Genomic DNA, 20,357 nt, shown 5'->3' with positions numbered 1-20,357 from the left:
TTTTCAATACCAAATTACATTTGCATAACACAGAAACATGTGCGTATAGCACATTCAAATGACATTCAATTTAAAGGTAGGCTAAGTGATACTGTTTTGTTTAAATGTTAAATAGCTCTATTTTCTGATCCAAGTCATTGAGTCATTACTACTAGAGTGTTCAGTAACGGGTTTCCCTGTCTGTCCAGCTCTCTAGTAAACAGAAAATGCATTTTCAGTTCAGGATACAAATTTTATCCAACCAGGAGAGAGAACTCACACAGCAGAATACAGAAAAACAAGCATTTTTTACAAGTGAGGACAAAGAAATCATCAGACAAAATTGGAGCTGGAACACTATAAAAGTGATGCTGTTAAAAGGGGTAGGGAGTGTTTTACCAGTCAGCAGTGGCAAGTGTCCTGTTCTATATGCAGCAGTCTGCTGGGGAGGCAGTGTGGTGGACAAGGATGCTGAGCGACTGAACAAGCTGGTGAAGAAGGCTGGCTGGCTCAGTACCAGGTGAGAGGCCGGACTCACTGGAGTCTGTTGTGGAGAGATGCACACACAATAAGATGCAGGCCATACTGGACGATGTGAGTGGCAGGCCAGAAAAACTGTCGCAAGGATATGTTCCGTTCGATGCTCTGCTAGAATGAATGGTTTAAGAACACTGTTGCACCTTGTCCCAACAGAAATTAGGCTCTTTAACTCCATGACCGATTACACGGAAGGAGAACTATTCTTTTAACTGTCTTGTTCCGTGCACTTTAAAAAAAATTATTGAATACAAATCTTTCTTATGGGGCTATTTAAAACTTTAAAAAAGTGTGAACCAGAATGTTATAGGTTTGATTCCTGTCCCTGACATTGTGTGAAAGTATCGACAAATTTGAAAAAAAAAAATCCTTTTTAAGTATTAAATATAAATCTTTCTCGTGGGGGGCCCTGACACTACATCTTTTCACATGGGGGCCTTGACCTCAAAATGTTTTAGATCCACATATATCATAGAAACAGCTGTAGGTGAATTGATAGAGTGGCTGCAGTGAGCCGAAGGTTAAAGGTTCAAGACCCGATAGTATGATCCTGAGCACGACATACTCCACTGCAATTATTTGGTAATAATACTGGTACTTTTACTTGTAACAAAGTATTTCTACATTGTGTGCTACTATTTACTTAAGTACACAATGTGACTACCTTTTCCACCACCGCTAGTAATAACAGAGAAAGAATATAAATATTATGTGAAAATAACTCAGTGGTAGTGGTACTCGACCATAGCTGAGTGGTCAGAGCCTACCTGGGGGATTTAGAGGCTCTGGTTGACCCAGGTTCAATTCCAGGCCAGTACACATGTTGAGGTGTCACTGAGCAAGACATTGGAATTGGAGTGGAGTTTCTAGGTGAAAGTGTTTTTTTGAGGTCCCAAAATCTTCCACCGACCTCCATTATAAATCTCTGAACTTTTAAAGCAGTACAATTCTAAAACTATGCAACATTTCAAAGATTCCTTTTCAGGCAAACATGTCCACAGTAAGATGAACATTGTAAAGTATGAATGAGGTTACTAGTAGGCGTAAGTATGTAGTTGTAAGCCTGCCTTTAAATGTCCATTGCCGCATTAACAATGCATGGGGCGCTTAAATCTCCAAAACTACAAATGATTTCAAAGAAAAAATCTCAAGCATGCATGTCCACAGTAAGGTGGAATTTCTGAACTGTGAATGGAGTTTCTAGGTGAAACAAATGATTTCAAAGAAAAATCTCAAGCATGCATATCGGTCAGGGGATCTTAGAATAATCTCACATTTTTTTCCAATTCACTTTTTAAACAATTATTTTACTGATTTTCCTTTCAGACCCCAAATTAGATATTGCTCAATTTTTCAAATATTCACTTCCAATTTGAAGCTCAGATTATACTAAGATCCCCCGGGCCCTGTGAAGGTATCTTAGTATAATCTGAGATTCAATTCGAATTCACTTCTCAAGTCTATCTTACTGATTTTCGTTTCAGAACCTAAATAAAACATTGCTTGTTTCTGTCTGCTTCTAATGTCCTGTAATGTACTTTGTGTAATGTATTGTGTATGTCCTGCCTGTATCTTGAACGGTGACGTCATGGACACAAAGCAAATTTCGGTGAAAGCTGACAATAAAGTTGTATCGTATCGTATCGTATTGCTTAATTTTTTCAATTTTCTATCCCACCAAAAATCAGGAAAATGCTCAATTTTTCTGATATTCTGCTTGGTATTTTGGCTTCTTTTGATTTGGGACTGACACTGAGAAAAGCTCAAAATAGTTTTTTTTCCCAAATCTTTCATCCCAGAATAAAAATCAAAGAATGTCTTTGCCACTTTTCCAATTTTCTAGCCTACCCAAAAAAATCAGGAAAATGATTTGTTTCGGTAAAATTTATTTTACCGAAACGAAAGTTAAATCCGACAAAATCACTAAGTGTGGAGGCCAAAATCGTCCCCCCAAAAACCTGTTAGGAGTACGTTTCAGGCAATTTAGAGTTGATTGGTAGTACTTTGTAGTGGAGTAATTTTTTTTTTCACCATTGTGTCACTACCGAAACGTTTTTGTGTCACTACCGAAACTAAAGTTAAATCCGAAAAAATCACTAAGTTTGGAGGCCAAAATCGTCCCCCAAAAAACCTGTTAGGAGTACGTTTCAGGCAATTTAGAGTTGATTGGTAGTACTTTGTAGTGGAGTAAAACATTTTTTTTTTTCACCATTGTGTCACTACCGAAACGTTTTTGTGTCACTACCGAAACGAAAGTTAAATCCGAAAAAATCACTAAGTTTGGAGGCCAAAATCGTCCCCCCAAAAACCTGTTAGGAGTACGTTTCAGGCAATTTAGAGTTGATTGGTAATTTTCGTTTCGGTAAAATTTATTTTACCGAAACGAAAGTTAAATCCGAAAAAATCACTAAGTGTGGAGGCCAAAATCGTCCCCCCAAAAACCTGTTAGGAGTACGTTTCAGGCAATTTAGAGTTGATTGGTAATTTTCGTTTCGGTAAAATTTATTTTACCGAAACGAAAGTTAAATGCGAAAAAATCACTAAGTGTGGAGGCCAAAATCGTCCCCCCAAAAACCTGTTAGGAGTACGTTTCAGGCAATTTAGAGTTGATTGGTAGTACTTTGTAGTGGAGTAAAACATTTTTTTTTTTCACCATTGTGTCACTACCGAAACGTTTTTGTGTCACTACCGAAACGAAAGTTAAATCCGAAAAAATCACTAAGTTTGGAGGCCAAAATCGTCCCCCCAAAAACCTGTTAGGAGTACGTTTCAGGCAATTTAGAGTTGATTGGTAATTTTCGTTTCGGTAAAATTTATTTTACCGAAACGAAAGTTAAATCCGAAAAAATCACTAAGTGTGGAGGCCAAAATCGTCCCCCCAAAAACCTGTTAGGAGTACGTTTCAGGCAATTTAGAGTTGATTGGTAATTTTCGTTTCGGTAAAATTTATTTTACCGAAACGAAAGTTAAATGCGAAAAAATCACTAAGTGTGGAGGCCAAAATCGTCCCCCCAAAAACCTGTTAGGAGTACGTTTCAGGCAATTTAGAGTTGATTGGTAATTTTCGTTTCGGTAAAAAATATTTTACCGAAACGAAAGTTAAATCCGAAAAAATCACTAAGTGTGGAGGCCAAAATCGTCCCCCCAAAAACCTGTTAGGAGTACGTTTCAGGCAATTTAGAGTTGATTGGTAGTACTTTGCCTACTGCTGTCTTCTTTGAATCTGTGGTTCTAAAACATTTAGTTTTCAAGGACCCCCCAAATTGACTTTTATTTGGCAGTGGACCCCAATGTGAAAAGATGTAGTATCAGGGCCCCCCATGAAAAAGATTTATATTTATGCTGTAACACATTTTGTAAAAGTTATTTGTCTTGTTTGTTGTTCAAGTCAAAGCACCAGGAAGGCTGTACTTGTCAGCCATCTGTTAGCTCAATGGGTTGAGATGCAGTATACATGATCCAGAGGCCATGAGTTCAAATCCCATTGATGTCTTTCCTATGATTCTTTCCTTTGCAGACTGGCTTCCAGAAGATCAAGTGAAAACTACCAGGAAGGCTGTACTTGTCAGCCATCTGTTAGCTCAATGGGTTGAGACGCAGTATACATGATCCAGAGGCCATGAGTTCAAATCCCATTGATGTCTTTCCTATGATTCTTTCCTTTGCAGACTGGCTTCCAGAAGATCAACTGAAAACTACCAGGAAGGCTATATTTGTCATCCAACTGTTAGCTCAATGGGTTGAGATGCAGTATACATGATCCAGAGGCCATGAGTTCAAATCCCATTGATGTCTTTCCTATGATTCTTTCCTTTGCAGACTGGCTTCCAGAAGATCAACTGAAAAGTACCAGGAAGGCTGTACTTGTCAGCCATCTGTTAGCTCAATGGGTTGAGACGCAGTATACATGATCCAGAGGCCATGAGTTCAAATCCCATTGATGTCTTTCCTATGATTCTTTCCTTTGCAGACTGGCTTCCAGAAGATCAACTGAAAACTACCAGGAAGGCTATATTTGTCATCCAACTGTTAGCTCAATGGGTTGAGACGCAGTATACATGATCCAGAGGCCACGAGTTCGAATCCCATTGATGTCTTTCCTATGATTCTTTCCTTTGCAGACTGGCTTCCAGAAGATCAACTGAAAATTACCAGGAAGAATGTACTTTTCAGCCATCTGTTAGCTCAATGGGTTGAGACGCAGTATACGTGATCCAGAGGCCATGAGTTCAAATCCCACTGGTGTCTTTACTGTGATGCTTTCCTTTGCAGACTAACTTCTAGAAAAACAAGTTAGAACCACCAGGAAACCTGTAATTCTCAGCCAACAGCATAGCTCAACTGGTAGAGCGTCTGTCCAATAACATGACTTGACTTGACATGAGTGGGTTCGATTCCCACTCGAGTCAAGTGTCCCCGGTAACTTGGGGCAATGGATAAATTGACTGATATCCTTAGTGATGCTTCCCTTTGCAGACTAACTTCTAGAAAAACAAGTTAAAACCACCAGGAAACCTGTAACTCTCAGCCTACAGCATAGCTCAACTGGTAGAGCGTCTGTCCAATAACATGACTTGACTTGACTTGAGTGGGTTCGATTCCCACTCGAGTCAAGTGTCCCCGGTATCTTGGGGCAACGGATAAATTGACTGATATCCTTAGTGATGCTTCCCTTTGCAGACTAACTTCTAGAAAACAAGTTAAAACCACCAGGAAACCTGTAACTCTCAGCCAACAGCATAGCTCGACTGGTAGAGCGTCTGTCCAATAACATGACTTGACTTGAGTGGGTTCGATTCCCACTCGAGTCAAGTGTCCCAGGTAACTTGCTCGGTCCTGGGTTGTACTGGATTTGAACCAGCACACTCCTACAAGTTATTCTACGGATATCAGTCAATTTATCCGTTGCCCCAAGATACCGGGGACACTTGACTCGAGTGGGAATCGAACCCACTCAAGTCAAGTCAAGTCATGTTATTGGACAGACGCTCTACCAGTTGAGCTATGCTGTAGGCTGAGAGTTACAGGTTTCCTGGTGGTTTTAACTTGTTTTTCTAGAAGTTAGTCTGCAAAGGGAAGCATCACTAAGGATATCAGTCAATTTATCCATTGCCCCAAGTTACCGGGGACACTTGACTCGAGTGGGAATCGAACCCACTCATGTCAAGTCAAGTCATGTTATTGGACAGACGCTCTACCAGTTGAGCTATGCTGTTGGCTGAGAATTACAGGTTTCCTGGTGGTTCTAACTTGTTTTTCTAGAAGTTAGTCTGCAAAGGAAAGCATCACAGTAAAGACACCAGTGGGATTTGAACTCATGGCCTCTGGATCATGTATACTGCGTCTCAACCCATTGAGCTAACAGATGGCTGACAAGTACAGCCTTCCTGGTAATTTTCAGTTGATCTTCTGGAAGCCAGTCTGCAAAGGAAAGAATCATAGGAAAGACATCAATGGGATTTGAACTCATGGCCTCTGGATCATGTATACTGCGTCTCAACCCATTGAGCTAACAGATGGCTGACAAGTACAGCCTTCCTGGTAATTTTCAGTTGATCTTCTGGAAGCCAGTCTGCAAAGGAAAGAATCATAGGAAAGACATCAATGGGATTTGAACTCATGGCCTCTGGATCATGTATACTGCGTCTCAACCCATTGAGCTAACAGGTGGATGACAAATATAGCCTTCCTGGTAGTTTTCAGTTGATCTTCTGGAAGCCAGTCTGCAAAGGAAAGAATCATAGGAAAGACATCAACAGGATTTGAACTCATGGCCTCTGGATCATGTATACTGCGTCTCAACCCATTGAGCTAACAGATGGCTGACAAGTACAGCCTTCCTGGTACTTTTCAGTTGATCTTCTGGAAGCCAGTCTGCAAAGGAAAGAATCATAGGAAAGACATCAATGGGATTTGAACTCATGGCCTCTGGATCATGTATACTGCGTCTCAACCCATTGAGCTAACAGATGGCTGACAAGTACAGCCTTCCTGGTAGTTTTCACTTGATCTTCTGGAAGCCAGTCTGCAAAGGAAAGAATCATAGGAAAGACATCAATGGGATTTGAACTCATGGCCTCTGGATCATGTATACTGCATCTCAACCCATTGAGCTAACAGATGGCTGACAAGTACAGCCTTCCTGGTGCTTTGACTTGAACAACAAACAAGACAAATAACTTTTAAAAAATGTGTTACAGCATAAATATAAATCTTTTTCATGGGGGGCCCTGATACTACATCTTTTCACATTGGGGTCCACTGCCAAATAAAAGTCAATTTGGGGGGTCCTTGAAAACTAAATGTTTTAGAACCACAGATTCAAAGAAGACAGCAGTAGGCAAAGTACTACCAATCAACTCTAAATTGCCTGAAACGTACTCCTAACAGGTTTTTGGGGGGACGATTTTGGCATCCACACTTAGTGATTTTTTCGGATTTAACTTTCGTTTCGGTAGTGACACAAAAACGTTTCGGTAGTGACACAATGGTGAAAAAAAAAATTACTCCACTACAAAGTACTACCAATCAACTCTAAATTGCCTGAAACGTACTCCTAACAGGTTTTTGGGGGGATGATTTTGGCCTCCACACTTAGTGATTTTTTCGGATTTAACTTTCGTTTCGGTAGTGACACAAAAACGTTTCGGTAGTGACACAATGGTGAAAAAAAAAATACTCCACAACAAAGTACTACCAATCAACTCTAAATTGCCTGTAACGTACTCCTAACAGGTTTTTGGGGGGACGATTTTGGCCTACACACTTGGTGATTTTTTGGGATTTAACTTTCGTTTCGGTAGTGACACAAAAACGTTTCGGTAGTGACACAATGGTGAAAAAAAAAATTACTCCACTACAAAGTTTTGGGGGGACGATTTTGGCCTCTAAACTTAGTGATTTTTTGGGATTTAACTTTCGTTTCGGTAGTGACACAAAAACGTTTCGGTAGTGACACAAAGGTGAAAAAAAATTACTCCAATACAAAGTACTACCAATCAACTCTAAATTGCCTGAAACGTACTCCTAACAGGTTTTTGGGGGGACGATTTTGGCCTCCACATTTAGTGATTTTTTCGGATTTAACTTTCGTTTCGGTAGTGACACAAAAACGTTTCGGTAGTGACACAATGGTGAAAAAAAAAATTACTCCACTACAAAGTACTACCAATCAACTCTAAATTGCCTGAAACATACTCCTAACAGGTTTTTGGGGGGACGATTTTGGCCTCCCCACTTAGTGATTTTTTCGGATTTAACTTTCGTTTTGGTAGTGACACAAAAACGTTTCGGTAGTGACACAATGGTGGAAAAATAAATTACTCCACTACAAAGTATACCAATCAACTCTAAATTGCCTGAAACGTACTCCTAACAGGTTTTTGGGGGGACGATTTTGGCCTCCACACTTAGTGATTTTTTCGGATTTAACTTTCGTTTCGGTAGTGACACAAAAACGTTTCGGTAGTGACACAATGGTGGAAAAAAAGGCTATTAGTCCTACATACTTACACCTAGAAACCCCATTCAAACTTTAAAATGTTCATCTTACTGTGAACAATGTTTGCCTGAAAACAAATCTTTTAAATGTTTCATAGGTTTAGAAATGTACTCCTCTAAAAGTTTTGGCACCTCAAACAACGCTTTCACCTAGAAACTCCATTCACACTTTTTATAATTCATCTTACTGTGGACACAAATGCTTGAACTTTTTACTTTGAAATGTTTTGTGGTTTTTGAGAGATTTAACTTTAAGCGTCTAATGCATTGTCAATGGCAATGGATATAGAGCACCGAAGTGTGACGTCACTGCCAGTAGAGGGCCAGTAGAGGGCCCAAGACTCAAGACCCAAAAGAGTCTTGAGTCGAACGCATTAGATCCAAGTAGACAAGAAATGTCTCTTTTGGGCCTTAAGTCCCAAGACTCAAGGCCCAAAAGAGAAATTTCATGTCTACTTGGATCTAATGCGTTCGACTCAAGACTCTTTTCGGTCTTATTGGGACCCAAGGCCCAAAAGAGAAATTTGATGTTCATACTTTCTGTGGTCTCTTGCACGCTCTTCAGTGAAAGATCAGATAAAGGTGCAAGAGTCGGGTAAAAGTTTGAAAAGTGTGCTGGTTGGATTTGAACCGGGAACCTTCTGGTTGCAAACCCTGTATCTAAACCACTGCACCACAGAGGTCCTTACCTGTTCTGTTGACTTGCGTGGAATTTTGTTAAAGATTAGATAAAGGTAAAAGCCCCAAGTAAAAGTTAGAAAGATGTCCTTGCGGGATTTGAACTCAGGACCTTCAGTATGCAAGGCCTGAATCTTAACCACTGCTCCATGGTACATACTTTCTATGGTCTCTTGCACGCTTTTCAGTCAAAGATCAGATAAAGGTGCAAGAGTCGGGTAATAGTTGGAAACCTGTCCTAGTTGGATTTCAACCGGTAACCTTCTGGCTACAAGTCCTGTATATAAACCATTGCACCACAGAGGTTCTCACTTGTTTTGTGAACTTAGCCTATGAAATCTTGTACCCTCTTCCCTTTAAATATCCATTGCCATTGACAATATATTGGGCGCTTAAAGTCAAATATTTCAAAAACTACAAATCATTTCAAAGTAAAACATCTCAAGGATGCATGTCCACAGTAAGGTGGATTTTTTTGAACTGTGAATGGAGTTTCTAGGTGAAAGTGTTTTTTTTAGGTCCCAAAACCTTCTATCCGCCTCCATTATAAATCTCTGAACTTTTAAAGGAGTACAATTCTAAAACTACAGTAGGCTTATGAACTGGACAACTTGTTGTAGTTACAGATGGGCCATGTGCAATAACAGAATTATTCCCAGTGACACTTTATAATGCTTTTTATGCTTATTCATAGTATATATTTATATTGGTCTTCTCAGTTTTTAACCTGTGCCCCCTCTTTTTGCGCTGTGTTTTTAACTAACCTTACTGTATACCTGAATTTCACTTTGGGGATTAATAAAGCATCATCCATCCATTTTCTTCTCTTTATGCTCTTCTCTATCTGTTACCTGCATTGATGAGCCTGCACAATTAAGTATTTCACCCACCTTACTTGTAATGTGATGTGACAATAAAGATTGATTGATTGGTACTGGTCATTGTGTCAATAAGGTACTGGTCATTGTGGTGAAAAGGGGACATGACACACAAACACTATTTATTGGGTTGGTGTTATTGTGAAATATTTGTATGTCTATCTGCAAAACAATAACTTTGATTTGTACATAAATACAAAGAGCTCATACTTTCTTTCATAAAAAATGGTTTAATGTACTCCAGTATGTACATATCAAATCTACAAAATATGCACGTTAAAATAATGTCATTTACACGTCACTTAGTTTTGTATCATAGCCCTTATTATATACAATCCCAGATCATGTCAAAACCAATAATATTAAATAAGATACACACAGGATGTACAGTAGTTAACATATTATGCAGACCATTTGAACACTTTACAGAAGATACCAATATCACCAAGTAAAACTAAACAAAAACATAAAATCTGTAATTTATAACATTATCTTTTTTTGTCCAAAGCTGTAACATGAGGTGAAGATACAGTAGTCTGAGACTTGCTGTTCAGGATTGGGGTCAATTTTCTAACAATTTAATTAGTTCTATTCACCATCATTTCACTGTCATATATACTTATACATGTACAAACCTTTTGTGCATTTTAATTTTATAGCAATGTTTTCAGTTGTTAAAGATAGGGTAAGTGATATTTGTTGGTTAAAACATCGTTTTTTTTGTTTTGTTAAAAGGTTAAAGCACAATTAGCAATTATTGCTATAGAGTGTTTCAGTAACAGGGATCTCCCTGTCTCTCCAGCTCTTTAATAAGGAGACAATACATTTTCAGGTGGGTGGCCATATTTCAGCCAATCAGGAGAGAGTACCCACACTGATGACACTCTTAGTGTCATCACTTGTTCATCCTGTACCCTGTGTGGGTTCTCTCTCCTGATTTGATCAAATTGGTATCCAGACCTGAAAATGCATTTTCTGTTTACTAAAGAGCTGGAGACGGGGTGACCGCTGTTACTGAACAATCACTCTTTAGCAATAAATATAGAGCTATTTAACACTTATTTTAACAAAGGAAAATCACTTACTCTACCTATTTTTTTTCTTTTACAAAATCAAATTCCTGCATCAAACCCTGTATGTTTTTAACAACATAAATACGTTCAAAATTGTCCATCTGTTCCTACAAGTGACAGTTTCTGATCTAAATGTCTAATTTTGTTTACTTCATCAATGAGGAAATTACCAATTATCATTTATCATTGCATATCAGTGCAGGAGAGTGATGACAAAAAAATGACATTACTCTGAAAATCTTTCTAATCATCTCAACCAATACTCTTCGCAAACATGTTAGAAAGTTAGGCTCAGTTTCGCAAACACTTTAGCAGTATTTGTCAAGCTTTGTGCTTCTCATCTCCTATGCTAGTGCTTGTAGCAACCTTTTGGCAACATTCGGAAAATGAGAGTTTGAATGGCACTTCTAAATGTGTTTCATCTGTACATTATACTATAGTGCCATATACTCAACACACAAAAAGGACAAATGCACACAAGTTTGAGGTTAAAATAGTGCTGAGCTCATTTTAATCTTTCTCGACGTACCACACGCGCTGTGGTAGTAAGCAACACGGAATAATAACCCGAAATCTACCTTCACAATCCTAACATACAGGTACAGCAGTGGAGTTTATCTGCAAAATCTCTATGCCTGACAGGTATAGAAACATATGTTTAGCATTCTTACAGTGTATCTGCTTATGGAATATTTTTTTATAGACAGAGGACCAATCCGAATAGATTGAAACCCTGTATGCAGTAACCTTATACTCACTCAGAATAAAGCCCGGACTACCAGACTTTCAAAACTCAATCTGAAGACTGCAAAGTTTCACAAGGTTGTACTGCTTCGACCTTACGGAGGCAACCAATAAAACTTTGATCAGGCTGACGTCTTGATGAATAGGCACTGTTGGGTTCAAGATGAGGGTTTGGAGCTGTGTGTACAGAACTCTTCCTGTTTTGTTTGATAGGAGGCCCCTTACTGACCAACCACAAGCTTTTCAGGTCACAAGTCACGACCCCATTGGCCAGTAACATTTTAGATCAGTGGTTCTCAAAGTGGGGTCCGGGGACCTCCAGGGGTCCTTGAGGAAGTTCCAGGGGGGTCCCCAGTAAAATGATAGATAGTTAGGAACCAAATGGACCCTTATGGGTCTGTAACTCTGAGAGTTCAATTAACATTGATTTTACAATATAAATTGGGGTCCCAGAGATGCCATTAAATGGGGGTCCGTAGCCTAAAATGCATGTCAAACGGGGGGTCCTTGAAATTAAAATGTTTGAAAATCACTGCTAGAGCTGTAAAAATCTTCTCTTATGGGGGTCCTTGGCATATCTTTTCAAATGGGGGTCCGCGGGCTATTAAGAGTCAATTTGGGGGTCCTTGACATGAAAAAGTTTGAGAACCACTGTTTTAGATGAACACCGGCCTAGCGCAGAGATGAATTGACAGAGTACAGAACAGGGTACGATTGTTGTGGTGTGTGGGGGGGGCGGCAGTAACCAGTTGTCCATCCAGAGACCATGAGAACATGGATGCCCAGGTAGCTCTGGTCCATAGCCTAGAAGGAGTTCTCCTCAAGGTTGTGGGACTTTCGAGCCTTTGCGCACGCACCACAGGCTGCATAGCCTCTCGTCTGCAGTAAAAAAAATCACACCCTGTGTGAAGTGAGTGGTGCCTTTGATGAGCCCCGTATCGTATTGATGTTGTCATCAATGTTTGTTTATTGGACAGACATACATACACACATACGGACACACGGACAAAGACAGATATAGGAGTGGTTGGCACCACTCAAAAATAAAAAATACACTTTCGCTGCTACCAAAACAAAGACGGTTTTATGGAGTTGAAAGCCAACTCTACTAAGTGGGAACAGTCCTTGTCAATAGAAAAATTCCATTGACCGGATCTGTAGAGGGCGCAGCGGAGTAACTAAATAAGGTTTTCTTTCCGGTGAAATATTTAACATTTTGGCCAAAAAGTGAGTAGCGAAAGTGTATTTGTATTTTTTACGAGAGCCTGTGGTGCGTGCGCAAAGGCTCAAAGGTCCCATAGCCTTAAGGAGAACTCCTTCTAGGCTATGACCAGAGCTAGATGCCAGGTACCCCTGTCGCGTAGGAGCCAGCTGGCTGTCCATAGATGACCTCCATGGATGGAGACAGAGGGAGAGAGTCTGCGTTCCAGTGAGGACCTCACGGGGCCGGAGGAAGTCGCACGTCGAGCAGGCTGTAGGCAAAGATGTTCCAGAAGACGGCACAGAGCACAAAGAGGGTGTAGACGCAGAAGAAAATCCAGAACAGGGACTGCTCCTGCAGCCGTTGCTCGTAGTTCTGCAGGACCACCACGCCAAGGGTCAAGCCCACCGCCACTCCACCCAAGTGGGCCACGAAGCTGGGGTTGGGACACGGTGGGAAGGCTGGTGGGTAGAACCGCAGCCACACCGCCCGGCCGAACTCCACACTCACTGTGAACAGGAGAGAAAAGACGAAAATGAACTGCTGTCATGGTGTAAGGCGGTCGTGGCTACTGAAAAATCTGCAACTGCCGACAAGCAGTCAGTGGTGGAAAAAGTACTCAAATGTTTTACTTAAGTTAAAGTATCAATACTGCAATGTAGAAGTACTGTTACAAGTAAAAGTCCGCAATTAAAAATGTACTTGAGTAAAAGTACCGGTATCGGTATCAAAATGTACTTAAAGTACCAAAAGAAAAAATACTAAAATGTTTGAAAATAGCATATCTACAAGCTCACAACACATGTTAGATCTGCACCTAGGTATAAAATAGGGCTAAAGTGGTTAATGTATGTTTTATAATGAAATCATTTATATCTGCAAAGTAACTAGTAAAAACGTTTTCCAGTAGTACAATAGTAAGTAAAAGTACAATATTTGTCTCTGAGATGTAGTGGAGTAGAAGTAAAAATACTGATAATTACTCCAGTAAAATAAAAGTACCTCAAAATTGTACTTAAGTACAGTACTTGAGTAAATGTACTTAGTTACTTTACACCACTGCAAGCAATGCATCAAATCTCTGCAAGAGGGCAGGATTAATCAACAAACATGGTACAATTGTGGGTCTATACACCATATCCAGTCCTCTTAAATACCAGTTGGTCCTGGTACTTACTGACCTGATTTATGCTTTCATCAGCATCTCCATCAATATAGTTTCTAATCAAGGCGAGGACAAGCGAGGACAATGATTACTATAATTACTGTCAGTGACAGTTTTGTGTTGAAGGCCCTTGCTATTTCTATTCCTAAAACCCTGATTCAAATTCAGCTCATAACGTTCTTGGCTCAAAGCCACACCACCCCATTGCAATCTGGGTCAAGAGCAAATACATTTTGGCTTGAGGCCGTGGTGCATGAGACTGAGCCTGTGACCCTCTGGACAAATGTTCTGCTTCGCAGTCAAGTAGGGACACGAAGAGGAGAAGTAGGAAGGTTGGCATCGAGCATTATACCCAGTGGTGGAAAGTATAACATTTACTCAAGTACTGTACTTAAGTAAAATGTTGAGGTATTTGTACTTTACTTGAGTATTTCCAATTTCCAAAGCTTTTACTTGTACTCCACTACAATTATTTGAAATCTTTAGTTACAAGTTACTTTGTATATTTGGATTATTATTACAAAGGCTACATTAACCACCCAAAACACATTTGGGCCATCTGAAAATAGCCGATCTACAAGCTCACAATGCGTAGCGATGCGACGCATTGTGAGCTTGTAGATCTGCTATTTTCAAAGGTTGTTTATACATTTGAAAACTTGAAATGGGACATTCTGCATAATGACAACTTTTACTTTTGGTACTTTAAGTACATTTTCATGTCAATACTTTTGTACTTTTACTCAAGTACATTTTTAATTCAGGACTTTTACTTGTAACTGAGTATTTCTATATTGCATTATTGATACTTTTACTTAAAAAATGTGAGCACTTTTTCCACCACTGATTACACCTCAATTTATATTAGACACAGCCTGTAAGCGGGAGCATGGGAGTTCCACATGCATCCAGTGTAAAATAATTCTCTCACACAGTCACACTAACCTCTTCAAAGATTTGAAGACATTTTTAAAACTTAACTTTCATGGCATTTTTGCTTCACTGTGACAGGAAACAATTCCTGAACTGATTGAACCCAGAACATTGCAGTCATACAATCAACATATTAAACTGTACATACTAGGCCTTGTGTCCAGGGTACTCATAAAGTTAATGTTAGTTTAGGAAAATAAAAACGGCTAAGTTAAATGTAAAAGTACCAGAGAGCTGTTCTTAATGAGGGCTGTCAGATCACATGGTTTAATATTTCTTCTAGTGGCATGAGCTGCCTGGAGCCCACACTGGACCACAACTCGCCTATTAATGGCAATATATTTATAGGACTGCCTTTAAGAAAATACAAAGATACAGCTCCACCATGAATATTGCAAAGACAATGTAAATACAACATAAATATATATGTTTTTAGTTTACTGTAATGTAAAGTCAAATGCACACACAGTGGAGAAACTATCATGACAGGAAACTTAATCCACTCAATTCAGCACAAAACATTTATTTTGTTTATTCATACTGCAGGATACAGTCTGATATACCAACTTTGGTCAATCTAAATCGCACCTGTTTTAATTGATGTTGATAAATCATGCGATTACATTTTCTTTAATTTTTCTTTTCTTTTTTTATTCTTTTATATTGTTGCTTTTCTCGACTTGTAATCTCAGCACCACTGGAAAAGATGGTCTCAGCCCTCAGTGTGTTTTCCGAGAATTAAATAAAGGTTGGAATGAAATGAGGTAAATTGCAACAGAACATACATTTACTGTATATACATGTAATACATAGGAGCCAGCATATTACGTTCATTAGGCCTAAAATATAAATTGACGTTGCATTTCTAAAAAGAGGACCTCTTAATTCCTTTATGGCATGAATTCTATTCCTTATAACTAGTGTATTTAGCATAACATTTTCTAGAATATCAACCTTTTTAAAGTAATGCTAGGTAACTTTTTCAATAAAACTAAAGTTAAATTGTATATCTTTTGTGAGTGGCAAATGTTTCACAACACCCACTCCATGAATTTCTAGCCTGGTAAACCCTCCCTCCGGAAATCTCATTTCCATTTGATATCAGGAAGGAGTCTGGTCTGAAACGCCTTTCTCCAATAATCGCTCTGCTCGCCGAGCCGCCGAGCCTATCAGCGTCGTCGCTCATTGTTCTGTGATTGACAGCGACAGTTGGCCAATCAGGTGGCGAGTCCGAATGAACCCGAGTGCAGCCTGAGAGCCGCCGACAAAAGACGAACGGCAGCCATTGTTGTTCTCCGAGTGCCGTCACTTCTTAGTTTCGTTCTTAAAACGGTCTCAAACTTCTTTTTTGAGGCACGGAATTTACTATTAACATATCGTTTGGATAGAATTTAGTTGTTTAACTTCATATATGTGGTCAATTAATCATGACAGAGCCTATTTAAAAATATAAATTTAGAGAACCGGCAGGGGCGGGGAGTGACACGCATGTATCCCAATAAGGCAACCTATTTTCGGCATGGCCGTCCCAAAAGTCCCGTTGCGTCACATAGTCTGGAGCTCGTCAAAATGAACTGCTCATTGGCTGAAGGGGAAAAACAATCATTGGTTGAAGGGGTTGTCAGTCAACGGTATTACTCCCGCCCAACTCCAGCCCACAGCGATTATTGGAGAAAGGCGTTTCAGACCAGACTCCTTCCTGATATCAAATGGAAATGAGATTTCCGGAGGGAGGGTTTACCAGGCTAATGAATTTCACCCCCGAAAGCCTTTTATTTATATATTTTCTATTGAACGGTGTCGGGGGGGACTTTCCCGCGAAAATGACGTCATCTGGCCGGAAAATGGAAGCGGAAATGCACCGGTTTCCTGTTTGGCCAGGAACTACCACACCGGTTTCCTGTTTGGCCAGGAACTACCGCGCTAATAACAAAAAGGAAACTCACGCTGATTTTAAGAGATTGTATGATTTGAAGAACGAAAAAAAACAGAAAAAGAAAACACAGCTCACGGTAACTAAAGCTCCACTGGCTAAGAGAAACGATCCACAGATCGTATAAAACAATTAAAAGAACGCTTTTTGAAACGCTTCCGTCTTCCGGTGAAAACAAATGGAATTCTGGGTAACGCAGTAATAAACGAACGGCCTGCAGTGACGGTAATGACCAGCAGAGGCTGCTAAAAATCGTTTTTTTTTTATTTGCACTGTACAACTTTAAGTTTTATAAGAAGAGAGAGAGTGTGAGTTTTAGTGGGATTTTTTTTATCATTATAAATTCTCAAATTCTTTATTAATAAGAAATCAGTGTCTGACTTACTGCAAACCAGAGCCATGGCCATCCGGAACAGCTTGAACTGGCACTTCATCCCCGACCAGTTCTGAGGCGAGAGAGCGAGAGAGAGAGAGAGAAAAGGAATGCAAGGATGGGACGAGATAAGAGAGAGGTCCAGGTAAAAAAAGAAAAAAAAACATTACAGAGAAAACATGCAGGTAAAGCATAGCCATCTGGTCAAAGAATCTTGATCTTTGACCTCCTCTGTCTTTTTGCTGCACCAGATAATCTGAGAGAAATCCCTCAAATTTGACACTTGAGTGTCATGAAGGACAAGCCTGTATACATATTTCATAGAGTCCATCTGTGTGTGTGTGTGTGTGTGTGTGTGTGTGTGTGTGTGTGTGTGTGTGTGTGTGTGTGTGTGTGTGTTTTATATTTCAGTAAGTCAATTAAGTCCTCACCTCTGACACTCTGACACTCTTACACACACACACACACACACACACACACACACACACACACACACACACACACACACACACACACACACACACACACAGTATGGTGACAGTATGGAATGTATGGAATCTGTGGATCGACCAGCACCTGCTGGCCCCAGAATGATCTGCCTTGATGTGCCAGTGCTCTCTGCAGACAGGAGTATTGAGTGATGTGATAGTCATCTACGCACGCACACACGTGTGCGCACACACACACACACACACACACAATGGATCAAAGACAGTCACGCACGCACGCACGCACGCACGCACGCACGCACGCACGCACGCACGCACGCACGCACGCACGCACACACACACACACACACACACACACACACACACACACACACACACACACACACACACACACACACACACACACACACACACACACACACACACACACACACACACACACACACACACACACACATACACACACACTTACCATGACAACGTTAGCCAGATGTGCAGAGACTAAGGCATACACGCCTCCAGAGGATCCCACCACTGGAGCAGTCATATCAGTGACAGACACAGCCAACGAGCCTGTGGAGACAAGTCAAACATCACAGTCAATAATGACCATGTTCACTGCTTTGGTCTAAACACTGGGCTTTATCTCCATTTAGGAGGACGCTTGAGTCTACTGACTTGGACTTGAGATATAAACCAGTTGTTTTCAACCTTTTGAAATTCAAGGACACCCATATGTGTGATATGCATTAGGCCAAAATAATTTTAGTGTTCATTTAACTCTGAGTGTGTTCAAATGGAACCAAATGGACCCGTAAGCATCCATTAGGTTCCATAGGTAAACTGTCAGAGTTACAGACCCATAAGGGTCCTTTTGGACCCCTGGTGGTGCCTGTACCCAACGTTGAGAACCAGTGATATAAACCAAGCATTGCATAGGTCTGCTCCCATGAAGCCCCAGAACAAATCTACACAAGCATGACTAACAATTCACCCACAACATTCAGCCACTAGATGGTGCACTTTTACAACACCTGTTGTGCAAGGTTCTCTGTTTCCCTGTCACCTCTATAGGCAGCAAAGCCAGCATTCATGTAGCTTCCAATATTGCAATGTGATGGTTGCCGTACAATAATTTATTTGGGCTAAAAAGCACCGTACCAAACGAAAACATATAGATAATGGCATGGCAGATGTCAGCTTACAATATACAGAGGTAAACAAAACCAACACTTCTGGAGTTTTACTATACTGACAAAATGATTACATAATATATCATTTAACAATCATAATATTTTTTTGGGGAAAAGCAATACTTTTATTCCGCACATTTTTAATAGCTCTGTGGATGTATTGTTTTATTTTTGATTATTCATCTTCATAAAAATGTTATCGATATATATCCTTTATTGTCATCTATCACAATCTGGTGGGAGTTCGATCACTGACGGGTTGGCAGTGGTAGGCAGAATGACGTTAATGATGTCAACTTAAAACGTTAAAGCTTTTAGTTCGGCTACTTTTGTGTGTCACTGTAGTGTGACGAAGTAGGACATTAATTAGAAAACAAAAAAAGGTACAATACGGAGATACAAGGTTTCTGCCCGACAGCGACCATATACTGTAGTAATAATTAACCCATTAAGACCTGAGGCCGATTCTACAAAAGTCTTCTAAATCCTATTAGTTTTTGGAAAAACCCAAAAACGTTTTAATGTCCAAGGATGTAGATCTGCTATTTTTGAATAGTCAAACAATATACTATATTTATATAGCTAAAATTTAGTGTAAAATCTAGTGTCCTCAGTGCTAATCCTGATCCTAACTCTGAAAGTATTCAAATGGAATCAGGATTTGACAGTCCATTGGCATTTAGTGAAATCAAAGGACCAATTCATGTTAAATGTGGACAAACAGTGTACAACTGCGTGATTACAATATTATGTACAGCAATCTGAATGGACAGCAATTGTGTCTTTGTGCATTTGTATTATACTGTAGGCTACAGTACGGGGTGCTATAAATAGAGACAATAAAAACTGTAATGTTACGTAAAGTCTTATTCATATAAAGCACACAGCAGCAAATAAGTTATTGTACTTTTCAACTCCATGGTACCAATTCGACCCTCGTGAAAAAAACAAAAACAAAATACAAACAGTGCAATTGGCCATTGAATAGAAGGAACACAAGGCCATTCAGAGACAGTAAATTGGTTTTCAATAGTGTCTGTGCATGTGTGGCTGAAAGAGAAACGCAGAGAGAGAAGTGCTTAGTGTGTGTATTGACTCACGCAAACACAGTCTCAACAGTAACTCTCTCCCATTCGTCCCCATCTCTTTCTCTTTGTGACATGTTTTTAATCTCCTGACCTTTAAGCACTTACATTACTGATACTCACTAAAGCAAGGGGTCTTCAACAGGGGGTCCGGGACCCCCAGGGGGTCCTCAGAGTTACTGCAGGGGGGCCGCCAATTGTGTTTGTGATAGGATCTTTTTTTTTTTTTTTACATTAACCACTTAAACCCTAGCATCCCTATTCTGAGTGGAACAGCTGCGGGGCGTTGTGTGTCGGCGGTGAGGTTTGATGTAGAGGGAAAGAAAGAGCAGACCAAGTACAGGGCCAAAGGTACATTTTACTAAGTATTGAGGGTTTAAGTGGTTTAATGTATGAAAATGAATTCATAGAAAAGATAATGTACACAACACTGTCAAACAAGTCTATGAAGCTATCTATGACATCTATGAAAAAGATTAACACAATTTTATACAATATGTAGTCAAGTGGGTGTCCCTGCCTCTCTCTCTCTCTCTCTCTCTCTCTCTCTCTCTCTCTCTCTCTCTCTCTCTCTCTCTCTCTCTCTCTCTCTCTCTCTCTCTCTCTCTCTCTCTCTCTCTCTCTCTCTCTCTCAGC

General features: G+C 40.0%; 1 protein-coding gene across 4 annotated transcripts in view; it reads right to left on the bottom strand.

Annotated features, from left to right (window-relative positions):
* Positions 1 to 12,493: 12,493 nt before the first annotated feature.
* The window catches only part of rhbdl3 (rhomboid, veinlet-like 3), an 81,588-nt gene continuing 73,724 nt past the window's right edge, over positions 12,494 to 20,357 (bottom strand). For all 4 annotated transcript variants that reach the window (XM_084047024.1, XM_084047026.1, XM_084047025.1 and 1 more), the window contains 3 exons: positions 17,916 to 18,016; positions 17,007 to 17,067; positions 12,494 to 13,099 (listed from right to left, as the gene is read on the bottom strand). In XM_084047024.1, coding sequence (XP_083903150.1) covers positions 12,828 to 13,099; positions 17,007 to 17,067; positions 17,916 to 18,016 — 434 coding nt within the window. In that variant the 3' untranslated portion in view covers positions 12,494 to 12,827. The remainder of the gene's footprint in view (positions 13,100 to 17,006; positions 17,068 to 17,915; positions 18,017 to 20,357) is intronic.

The sequence above is a fragment of the Gymnoscopelus microlampas genome (genome assembly GCF_963454915.1).
Source record: "Gymnoscopelus microlampas genome assembly, chromosome: 2".
NCBI classification, from domain to species: Eukaryota; Metazoa; Chordata; class Actinopteri; order Myctophiformes; family Myctophidae; genus Gymnoscopelus; species Gymnoscopelus microlampas.
This window is presented reverse-complemented; position numbering and strand designations above follow the sequence as displayed.